The sequence below is a fragment of the Prionailurus bengalensis genome, chromosome D1 (assembly GCF_016509475.1).
Source record: "Prionailurus bengalensis isolate Pbe53 chromosome D1, Fcat_Pben_1.1_paternal_pri, whole genome shotgun sequence".
Lineage (NCBI taxonomy): Eukaryota > Metazoa > Chordata > Mammalia > Carnivora > Felidae > Prionailurus > Prionailurus bengalensis.
The window spans coordinates 89487988-89500221 of record NC_057346.1 but is presented as its reverse complement, the minus strand read 5'-3'; the positions used below and the strand labels follow the sequence as shown (position 1 = coordinate 89500221).

The following is a 12234-nucleotide window of genomic DNA, read 5'->3' as shown; positions in this document are numbered from 1 at the left end:
AACTCACATCTCATGGCTTGGATAAAGGCGTCTGCAGCTTGACTTTTATTTATTTATTTATTTTTAATTTTTTTTAAACATTTATTTATTTTTAAGACAGAGAGAGACAGAGCATGAACAGGGGAGGGGCAGAGAGAGACGGAGACACAGAATCTGAAACAGGCTCCAGGCTCCGAGATATCAGCACAGAGCCCGACGCGGGGCTCGAACTCACGGACTGTGAGATCATGACCTGAGCCGAAGTCGGACGCTTAACCGACCAAGCCACCCAGGCGCCCCTGCAGCTTGACTTTTAAAAAGCAGCCTGTGTTTGTACGTGTGTGTATAATGGGAAAGAGGAAGCGTGTTACCTAATGACATACATTGCAAAAACGGGAGAAGCTGCCGGCTGGGTGGAGACTTCAGAGCGGTTGTTCGGATTACCCAGAACTCTTCTAGTGAAAACAAACCAGACCAAACCACTTCACCGTGGTTGTCACCGCTGCTAGCTTTCAATATGTACCACTCACCACAGGGCCATTGGAAACTCAGAAGCAGAAGGCCACTGCCTGCTGTGACCATCCTGCAGCAGAAGGGTCCATGGAGCGCGGTGATGTCCTGCACAAGGTCTCTCCGGAGGCCTTCTGGGTCCCTCTGACCACTTCCCAACCACGTGTAATAATCTATCTTAATAATCGTCATGCTCTTTCGTTTACAGTCTCAAACCAGAGCGACACAGAAGAGAAACAAACAAATGGGAGATGGAGAGACACAGAGAGAGAAAGAGAGAAGAGAAAGAGACAGACAGAGAGAGGGAGTTGTTTGGAAAAAACTCTGCTTTGAGCCACGTCTGCAGAGCCAGGACTCCACCAGGCACGTATTTATTTTAAACACTGTTATTTGGTTTACGTTTTCTTGTGGTTCCGACAATGATATTGCACGCTTCTTCAAAGCCGGGAGAGCGCTGTGGAAGCACTTTAGGCAAGAGGATTCCAACCCTTGACCCTTAATGGCCTCCTCCGGGCAACCCCACTATGATTCACAAAGGTGTCTTTAGCCGGCTTTCAATTCCAGTTGTCCTACAGGTTCCAGGTTGAGTTGCCCAAATTAATGGGTGGGGCCGACCCTTCAGACAACCATCCATCAGCCGTCAGGGAGGAGCCTCTGGGTTCTAAGCCCCGCCCCCTCTCGCCTCTCACCTGCAGGTCTCAAACCCGATGCTCAGGGCTGCCTCCATCTCGGTCATGGTGGGCAGGGTGCTGTTGAAAGCCTTGCAGAGGTCAGCAGCCTCCGTCTTCGAGATGCTGTAGCGACCGTTTTTCTCCACGTGGAACACACCCGCGTATCGGCAGGTTATATTCAAATCTGTGGATGAAACAGAAATGTTAGATACTTCTGCATACATTACTGCGAAGGCTAAGAAGTTTGTTTTAGGGTAGATTCGTTAAAAGACTCATTTAAGGGGCGCCTGGGTGGCTCAGTCGGTTAAGCATCCGACTCTTGGTTTTGGCTCAGGTCACGATCTCGCGGTTCGTGGCTTTGAACCCCACATCGGGCTCTGCACTGAAGGTGTGGAGCCTGCTTGGGGTTCTCTCTTTCTCTCTCTCTCTCTCTCTCTCTCTCTCTCAAAATAAATAAACTTTAAAAGAAGACTCACTTAAAAAACCTCTACTGGCCAGAGTCTTCCACATTCACATGGCCTTCCGAAGCCCCACACGTTCAACTCAACGCTGAGATCGGACCCAGTAAAGCAGGGTCACTCTACTTTCTCTCCATCAATTGCTTTACAACCAAGTTTTTAAAAAGCACAGGATTGGGGCGCCTGGGTGGCGCAGTCGGTTAAGCGTCCGACTTCAGCCAGGTCACGATCTCGCGGTCCGTGAGTTCGAGCCCCGCGTCGGGCTCTGGGCTGATGGCTCAGAGCCTGGAGCCTGTTTCCGATTCTGTGTCTCCCTCTCTCTCTGCCCCTCCCCTGTTCATGCTCTGTCTCTCTCTGTCCCAAAAATAAATAAACGTTGAAAAAAAAATTAAAAAAAAATAAAAAAATAAAAAGCACAGGATTTATTTCTGATTATGAAAGTCATATAACTTGTAGAAACCCGACAAAATTCAGGGAAGTAAGGAAGGAAAAGCAAGTCCTCCAACTATCGCCAACACTTTAAATATTTTGCTGTATCTTCTTTCAGTTTTCTGAGTGTGTGTGTGTGTGTGTGTGTGTGTGTGTGTATCTGTGCACTCATGCGGGCGTGTCTACTTATGTACTTACATAGTAAAAATGGTACTAAATATACAGTTTTTGGTTTGATGGTCTTTTTTTCCACTTAATCTCATACTATGAGCATTTCCCCCCAATCGTGTGGTATTTATTGTTCCCATAACTTAACAACCTCGATGGCTTCTGGTCGTACCCAGAATAAGTGCCCTTATGGCTGATAAGACCTACACGAGCTAGCTCCTGTCTCCCTCTCTAACCTTTTGTAGCTCACTCTGCTCCAGCCATAGGCTTGCCTTCAGTTCCTTTGGAACTGAGCCCTTTGCCACCTTAGAATACTTTTATCTGCCACCCCCTCTGTCTGGAATGTTCTGTCCTTAGATCATGGCATTTTTGGTTTGGCTTCACGTCCCCCCCTCACTTCCCTCGACACTGTCATCCAGCCCACGGTGTCTCCCTCACTCACCCTGCTTTTGTGCCTCCACAGCAACTTGTTTATTTATTTTTGCATTTAATTATTATCCATCCACCCTTCCTGTGATGGAGGCTCCAAAAAAAGCAAGGCCTTTTCCCTGTTTATAGTGTTTCTCTAAGTCTCACAACGGTGTGCCAGAGAGTAGATGTTCAACCAATATTTACTGAATGAATAAATGACTCATTAAAATTTCCTAAGAAACACACTTTCAACATGTTCACAGAGCCAAGATCAGTTGCTGGCTCCCAAGAGTCAGTGGCATTCAAAATAGAGGCCCAATGGCTACCAGCTGCTTAAAGAATTATTTAACCCAAGAGCTTCTGTGCATTTTGCAGACGTGAACCTAAAATCTCAAGAAGGAGTTGAAAAATTATCTGATTCTACCCGATCCTGTGTAACTATCTCAGAAGGCTTCTATCCCCTTAGGAGAAAACTCATTATTTTTCTAGGACTGTTATTATCCCCGGTCTGCACTTCAGTAAACTCCAACGCGGAAAGGTTAAGTCATTGTAGCTGTCCTGGTGAAGCGTACTTCCTTGAGCCTCGAGGGCTGTCCTTTCCTGAGGAAGCTTACCTTCCTCTGGGCCTACTGCATGGTGGCCCGCGTGCCAGGCCAGGCACCACATCGTTAGTCAGGGGCCAGGTGTGGCTTCAGACAACACTGACTTTAACTCAGACGCCATCTCTCACTTGGCCTCCTCCAGAGGTGGTCAGAAGATTCTGCGCGTTCATTCATGAGAAAGTTGAGGCTCAGAGACGTAAGTGGCCCCAGGAAGCAGGCATTTCTGTCTGGAGCCTGTAGCTGACTTCCTGAATCTCAGTTGCTTTGGTCTGCAGTTCTGAGCCAGTAGCCCGGGGTCGGGGTGTGGGGGTGGGGGGGAGGTCTGTTCCTGCAGAGTCCCCCCGCGCCCCCAGCACCTTTGGGGTTCCGTGTTACATTATCTTCCGCAGACCCTGAGAGGTGAATTGTACGCATATCTGTAGTGTTTATAGGCGAGGAAACCGAAGCTCAGGAAATGGAAACACCTTCCCAAAGTCGCCCAGCTATTACATGGTAGGGCTAGAGTCCCAGCTCAGGTCCGTGTCACCCAAACCCACCCTCCAAACTGCTTCGCTGTGTGCCCTGGGATTCCTTCATGTCACTAGAGCGAATCTGCGCTCTAAGGGGGAGAGGCACGCCTAAACGACGACTACGTAAGGACTAAGATAGGATCAGTGTTACTGAGCTGGATGGACAGGAAGCGCTTTCTCCTTTCTGAGCAGGAAGCAGGTGCTAACCACCGGCGAACAGTGTCTGGAACCATAACATTTCTGTATGAGCTTTCCTGAGCCTGAAAATACTAAAAGAAGAAACAAGAAATGGAGCTTTGAAAAGACATCCGCCGATATCAATTGCTTCTCTCTCTCTCTTTCTCTCTCTCTCTCCCCGTATCATTAGCACGTAGGTGCTGCTTAATAGCATCAGAACTAAGTGGACTGGAGAAATGTGTTTTTGCGTGATTAATTCCTTCCTGGGTCGACTGGTGTCCTTCTGGAGCCACTCACACAACACTTGGCTGATGAGGCAAGACAGAGGAGGGAAATGCACAAGGCCCTTTTGAAATATTGTTTGTTCCCACTGACATTTTCAGCTTTGGGCTTTGTCAGCCAACGTTCACACCGGGGAAGCTGGGGTGACAGCCCTTCCGGCAGCCTACAAAAGTAAAACACAGCCTCCTAACCAACTCCTTGGAGGTGAGGCTCCTGGGGGAGGCTTCAGCAGACGGCAGGAGGGGCGACTGCCTGGCAGCACTTGGCCAGGTGGCCCGTGTCACTCCCGGGTTAAAAATAAACCACCAAGGACGGTGGTTTGGAGCTGAATGGCAGTTTCTGTTGTATTAAAATTAATTCTAGTTTGCCACCTGGCATCCAGAACATGCAAATGCAAAAGGAACTGAGACTTTTGAATAAAATGCCTTGAGTTCCGCATGCGGCTGCCGACCCGACCTTCCAGACAACACACGCATGCGCTGTGTGTGTCCGCACGGCGGAGCGCAGGGGGTGCAGGTGGTTTTGTGCGTCTGTCCTTCCAGCCAAGACGGGAAGAAACAGGTAAACTCAGCCTTCAGTGGTCCTCGACTGGGAGGCGTCCACGGGCCTGCCACACAGCAGGGATCAGCAAAGGGCTGCCGAGAGAAGAAATTCTGTGCAGACTGGAAGTTCCATGGCTTCCATTTACCTTAATCTAACAGACAAGGTCCAGCTGCTAATCCTGATGGATTTTAGCCACCTAGGGATTGCAGGGACGGTGCCCGAAACTTCACTTCAAGCCAACTATCCCCGTGAGGGCTTATAGCTCTTCCCCTCTGGGTCCCTCTTGCCTTAAAGGGACTAAGCTGTCAGGGCTGTGTATCCTTTAATGATTGATGAAGACTTTCCAACAGGCTTCCTTAACACTTATGCAAACCCAAATTATGACTCCAAAGGATACTGATAATACTGACAGCAAGGACAGTAGCAAACATGCATTGTGCACTTAGACATATGCCAGACGCTCCTCTAAACACTTTACGAGCACGAACTCATTTTGTCCTTAAAACAGCCCCACAAGGGGCGCCTGGGTGGCTCCGTCGGTCAAGCGTCCGACTTCGGCTCAGGTCATGATCTCGTGGCTTGTGGGTTCGAGCCCCCGCGTCAGGCTCTGTGCTGACCGCTTGCTCGGAGCCTGGAGCCCGCTTCTGATTCTGTTGTCTCCCTCTCCCTCTGCCCCTCCCCTGCTCACGCTCTGTCTCTCAATAATAAATGAATGTTAAAAAAGATTAAAAAAACAAACAAACAAAAAAACCCCAACCCTACGAGGTAGGTGATATTATTATCCCCACTTTCCAGATACAGAAGCTGAGGTACAGAGAAGGGAGGAAACATGGCCAGGTTCACAGAGCTAGTGATGATGCAGCTGGGATTCAAATCCAACTAGTCTGGTACCGAGCACCTATGGACTTAATCACCAGGCTACTACTCCCTACCCTGATTTAGGTAACTTGTTATGACCTCCCAACTATGACTCCCAGTGCAGAGCTGAGAATATTTCCAAGGTTTAAGTGAAGTTAAGAGCAAGGCTGAGGTGTGAGTAGCCATGGACCACAGGTCACCCGATGGGGCTCCGGCATCGGTGGCAGTGGCATTTAACCCACACCAGAAACACGAACCCCTGCAGAGAAGCAGCCCTTCCCAGATGTGTGTGCATCTCTCCCGAAAAACAGAGACTTCTGTGATTAGGGATCTGTTGTGACTCAAAAGGCTAACGCTGAGTGGCCAATTTTATCTCTCAAACGTTTCCAACTGAAAATAAGTCAAGAATGTTTTCCGTTGAGGCCTCTGGTCTCCAATAAATTTCCTGTGTCATGTAATAAGTAAACTGTCCCAAGTCCCTCCCTCTGAGAGACCCAACGGGCAACGGTTACTGTTCAAGGCCACTTCCAGATTCAGGGAGGAGTCTCTCTGGAGGGAGAAATGCCACCCGGGCCGTCAGAACCCTCGTTACTATAGGAGGGTCAGAGAGGTCATGGAGTCACGGAGAGGGATCTCGTTGCCACAGGGGAAGAGGTAGGAGTGCCCTTCTTGTCTAACGTACTCCCTGGCACCAGACTCACATGTGGGTTGGTAGTTCAGCTTATTGAGGGCCCTCCCATAGCTGGGTTCAAATCCTGACGTGGTCACTGATTCCAGGTTATAAGGCTAGGTAGTTCCTTCTCCTCTCTGACACTCAGTCTTCTCCTCAATGGGTTGAAGATCCCAACCCTTCAGGGTTTGATACGGTGTTTGGACTTCATTAGAATCAACGGTATGGCATGCCTATTAAGGGCTTGTCTACTTCAGCCAATTTAATTCTCGCAAAAATGCTACGAAGGAGGCACTGTTGCTAACCCCGTTTTAGAGACAAGGAAACTGAGGCACAAATAGGTTCAATAACTTGCCTCGGTCATCCAGGTGAGAAAGGCAGGGATCCGACCTCTGTGCTATACTGCCAATGAGGCAGGGTTCTGGGATACATCCATTCTTGGCATAAATCCTAGCTGACCCCTAACACCATTAATCTTACCTATATTTTCCACTAAGCCACAGATCAAGGAAAATAGGTCTGTCTAGTAAAATCGGCCCAACGCATGTCAAAACCTTGCCAAATGAAACGGCAAGGCTGGAGACGAATAGCTTCTTGGTTTGCCCCAGTCTCTCCCCAAGTGGTAGAAACATCACCCCGTCTGCTGAGTCGAGCATTGTGTAATGTTTCCCTAGCTTGCTGTCCTCCACACATCCACTTCCTGAGGGGCAAGTGGGAATTGGGGTGGTCACACAGCTGACCAGCGATAGAGCTGAGTGACAAGAGGTTTTCCATCCAGATCCACCAGCTGGTCTTTGGGGGCGGGGGGGAGTGTCTATAAACCTGCGAAATCGTGTGCAAGCCTATGTGTGTATATGTATCTGTGTGTGCAAGTATGTGCGTGCGTGTGCGCATGTGTGTGTGTGTGTATGTGTGTATGGAGGGTTTTGGGTGGGACAGCATCCCTAGGTTCCATTAGGTTCTCAGAGAAGTCTATATGACATCAACAGGTAAAGAATAACAAGAAACTATTATCTTCAGGGTCTCTTCAGTAATGAGAGATTCCAAGATGCTAGAATTTTGGAACTTCTTTATGACAGTAGGGACTGTATCTCTCCCTCATCACTGTGTCCCCAATACCCAGCACAACACTGCACAGAGTAGGCACATGTTGAACGAATGAATGAATGAATGAATGAGTGGATACTCTGTCCTACCCTCAACACCACTCAGGACAAGGAGACTTGTGAGGTGCAAAAACGAATAGCTCTCAAGTCCATCCCCCACATGACATCTCGAGACTCACCAGCTGGGCCCTGTTGAGAATTCCCTGTTGGACACTTAAAATGTCTTTAACCCGAAGCATCTGCTTCTGAGAACCTTTGCTGTTTTCCCCAGAAGCAAATGTTTCAAGAGACCAACTTTCAGTTTTGGAGCTGGCTTTGTCTAAGTTTTGTCGACAATGGGCATCCTTGTCATAGGGCCAGTTCTGAGGTCAGGTCTCCCGAGAGAGGGTGACGGCCCTTCTGTGTCCCAGGTGAAGGCAACACACAGTCATCCTGTGCCCAGAGACGCTTGGTTCTACAAACCAAAGGCAGAATAGGATTTATTTTCTACTGATTTGGTCCCAGAGTTGGCTATGTGTCTGGGGAAGTTGCTTTTTCTTGAAGTCGGGAATAGGGCCAGTTGCTGGGACCCGATGCCTTGTGCAGTTCCCACGGCCATGCAGAGAACTGCCAGCAGCGGGCCGGCGTGCGAGGTTTTCAGCATTTACACCTCAGAATTCATGTAATTCTCGCCACAATCCTATGTGGTTGGCACCATCATTATCCCCATTTTAGGCAGGAGGTAACTGATTCATAGAGAAGACGAGAGTAACCGGAGCTCATAAGCAGGGGCTTGGTTTCAGACTGGGCGGTCCAGTTGATTACACTGAGGTGTGACTGGCACCCTGTGCAGGGGCCAGATGCTCTGACTACGGGAAGCCACCTGTCTTCTGTGTGGTTTTTAAAGTGCGGAGAGGTGAGCCCTAAAAGAGAGCTCTGGAAAGAGGAATTTGAGCTTATGGAATATTATTATAAGATCAGAGGTCCCTTGATTCAGGGCCCTTGGCTCAAGAACCTGGTTAAGCTTCTGGGGAAGCCCTCCCTAATGGAATGCCCACGCTCTCCCTGGGGAGAAGATTCAGAGGTCTCCATGTTCACTGGATTTCCCCAACAGTGGGCCGGTCACCTCTTTCTGATTCTACCCGTGCTTGCCCCATGAAACCCCTGGGAGCTGAGAATCCAACCCAAGCCATAGCCTCAGGCTTCCCTTGCCTTTTACAGCCTCTGGTCCACCAGGCGGGGCAAATGAAGAGAGGATCTTGGGACTCAGGGTTGGCCCAGGGCTGGGACACCAGACCACAGGCTGTCCTGGTAACATTTTGAGGATGTCTTCTGCCCAGCCCAGAAATCTCAACCGACCAAACGAAAATGCCAGGCCAATCAAGCGGGAGCACGGCCCTGCAGGCCGATGGCGGCCACTTCCACGGAGCTCCTGGGAGTAAGTGGCATGCAAGCCTCCGGGCAGTGGCAGCTGCATTTTCAGAGTGTTTATCGTGAAAGAGCCAGGATTCTGTTTCTGTCCTCTGACTGGCTGAGCTCGTGTCTAAAAAAAAAGATGACACAACTCACAAACCCAACTGAACTGACTCGGATAGAAGCAGGGCTAGAAAAGGCCAATTTTTTTGGAAAGCATTATGGCTCATTGGATCATCTATGTTTAAAGCCAGGTGGGGCAACAGACAGCTTCTCACCAAATTCTCTTGAGACACAAGAGCGAACAAAATCCAGAATGGCTGAGCAGGGTCTCCCAGCCAGCTCTGAGAAAAGCGGGCCCCCGGGGTCCATAGCTGCTAGATTCCTGACTCCTAGTCCAGTGCTCTTACTCCTGAATTGGTTTTATAAGAGGCCTGAGCAAGCTGTTCCCAATGAAGCCACAACCCACTGTCTTAATGGGACACGCAGAAACCATTCTGTTCTTCATTTCTTTGACGGTTTGATGTCTTCAAAGCCCACGAGTTTCCATCCAGGACTCTCCTAGCTGTGAGAGCCCCTGCTGCCACTCAGGCCCGCCAGGCCAGAAAGCTGGCAGGCTTCCTGTTGCCCCCACGTCACTCTCCCCCATCCCCTGACGCCCATGTGATGGGCGCCTGGTGAAAGGATCTATTGTTCAGGATCCATTTCTGAATGAGGCCAAAATCACACTCAGTGGCCGAATCGCCTTTGGCCGCCCAGGGCAGACCATGAGTCTTGGGTGACTCAGTCTCTCCCGGAATTGCCCGGAGGTGGGTGAGGGTTTAATGAGCAGAGAAAATAGTCATACACCATCATACCCAGAGAATCGCCTCCAGAATGTGTCCTGGGTTGCTTTCAACTGAGCTGTGCACCTCTTGGCACTCAGAAAGGAAACGCACCCCAACTTCCTGGCGCCTGGCTGTACCCCCTGACCTTTCAGCCTCTTGTCCATGGAACATCGAGCCCATCATGGCAGCCAACACTGAACTGACGGGGGCCCATTACATCCGCTCTGTCCGAGGAGAGTCCAAAAGGATCTCTCAGCCACCACCCTGACTGACCCAATGGAGCTCTTGGGTTGTTGCCCCAGACTGAAGAAAGACCCCACCCCTGCCTCCTCGTGGGGTGATGGGAACAGGGGAAGCCGGGGGGTGGGGGGTGGAGGAAGCCTGTTTAGGTTCCCACCCAACCCTGGATCCAACAGAGTCTTTCCAGCAAAGGACAGTGTGTGCCCCAGGACCGTCATCTCACTATACATCTCTGGAAGGTCAAGTGGTTTTTGGTGAGCGAGTCTCCGGGAAGAGAGAAAGAAAGAAACCACAGTGTGTACACCTGCGCGTTGCCATGGCGATCAGGAAACACTCAGGTCTGGCCTTGAAACCTGTGTTTTCTTCTTTTTTGATCGTATCAGTTTAGCAGATTTGACTAGCACAAACCCAGGATGTGGTAAATGAAATGAAAAAGCATCTCAGGGGCCCACATGGGGCTTTTCCTGTTGCCAGTAGGAAAAAAAGGGGGGTCCCGCTTTGGTAACTAGATCGGTTTTTCCTGGTGCAGTGACAATTCCGGCGACATCACCTCATTCTTGTACAGCTTTTGCTCAGGTCTGTCGCCTGTACTTTGAAGAACGGGCTGACCTTATTTAGTCCGAGGGAAGTACTCCAACGAACGCCGAGACAGACTGAGGCTGTCGCTCACAGGTGGCAGCTGCATTTCAGGGTGGTTAGTCGGTCACTGACATGCTGGAGGGGCCGCCATCTGGGAGAAGGAACTGGTTCTAGCCTCAGTCCTGTTAATTATAAGCCGCGTGACCTTGAGCAATTCACTCTAGCCCCCAGCTTCACACCTCGCCTTCTTACCTCCCAGGACGAAATAAACAGTTAGGGAATACTTGGTGCTTGTGGGAGGAGAGGGGGAGGAGTGATACGCACACCTGGGAGAGTATTCAACTCTCAGATAGCTTCTCAAAAATCCGATATTAATTAAGACCACATTTGGGCTGCAAGCCCGGCCGAGCAGACAGATCAAAGCGCAAGCAAGCCTCCGTAATCTGGCCACGTGGGTGGTTTCCTTCTCCCGTTACGAAGCATTTCCACATCCCAAAGCAGCCCTGCGAGGCCCAGTGGGTAGATACCGTGGACCCATTTTGCAGATGAAGAAACCAAGGAGCAAGAGATCCAGAGACTCAAAGTTCTACAGAGTTTGAATAAAACCCAGACTTCAGCTCAGGTTTCCAAGGTCTCCTCGTCCCCCCCCCCCCCCCCCCCCCCCCCCCCCCCCCGTTATCTATGGAGCTGTCCTTTGCATCTTGGGTTGTCATCGAGCAAAGGGGAAAGGTGAGTGCTCGGGGAGTAGGGTGACGGTTTTCAGACCGCCCCCTACCACGCTGTTTGAGGCAGAATCACAATATTTAGGACGGGTGACGGCAGAGGTGTCCCAGTGGGAGCTGAAGAGAGGAGGGGCAGACCCTAGGCCCTCGTTCTTGCCCAGCCCCCACCCCACCCCACCAATGGCCCTGTCTCCCCACACCGTGCTTTCTAGGAGGCTCAGTGGAACACTCTGGAAACCAGCGCAGTACAGGCCAGTCATGGCAATGATAACCACTTAGCAGGGCCTGCAACGTGCCAGGCACTCCAAAGCATTTGGAGCCTTAAGACGGTTAGTCGCTCCTCGTGATAGCTATGGAAACAGAGTCGGGGCGTTAAGTACTTAGCACAGGGCTCACAGCTCACAGGCTGCAGCCCAAGCGAAATGCAAATGTGTAAAAATGCTTTACAAGGGATACAGGCTTAGCGTGATTATTTTTGTATTTCCTCCCTCCGTCTCAAGAACAAAATTACCTTGCAATTTAAAATTCTCCATGAAGACTGTCCCTAGTGCTCCCCTATGGTGAGGAGGCAACAAAGTCTGAATTTCTAATCCTATTCTAGAGGGGCAGGGCTGGGTAACAGGGCACTTGGCAAAATGTATAGAGTCAGACGCTGAGGTGAGATGGTTGTCCTTCAAGATGGAAGCATCCAGATGGAGGGGAACAAGGCCGCCGCTAGGCCCACGGGGTCCAACATTACCACACAAGGCCAGTGTACCTCCAACTTTGATTTTACTTCCTCTGGCCTATCTCTTTTAGCATCTTCTCCAGTGATAAAGGAAAGTCTCTGGAGTTTATAGAGCTGCTACTCTGAGTCAGACCCTAGTCCAGGGGCCGTAAGAGATTGCACACACGTGATCCCCTGGAGCACCTTTGAGAGGTCAAGTTATCACCCCGAGTTTGCAGATGAAATAGTGAGGTTCAGAGCACAAATGACCCAACATCCCACCGTGGAAGTGGCAGGGCAGGAGTCAAGCCCGGGGAGTGACACCTGGTCTCCGACGTGAGTCAGTCAAGGCCGTTCGCCAGAGCCACACCTCTCTTCTTGGGGCACAAAGATTG

The 12234-nt window shown here is 50.3% G+C and overlaps 1 protein-coding gene across 29 annotated transcripts in view; it reads right to left on the bottom strand.

Moving 5' to 3' along the window:
• The window catches only part of CD44 (CD44 molecule (Indian blood group)), a 92203-nt gene that overhangs the window by 54388 nt on the left and 25581 nt on the right, over window positions 1-12234 (bottom strand). For all 29 annotated transcript variants that reach the window (XM_043580929.1, XM_043580930.1, XM_043580935.1 and 26 more), the window contains exon 2: window positions 1179-1344. In XM_043580929.1, the coding sequence (XP_043436864.1) occupies window positions 1179-1344 (166 nt within the window). The remainder of the gene's footprint in view (window positions 1-1178; window positions 1345-12234) is intronic.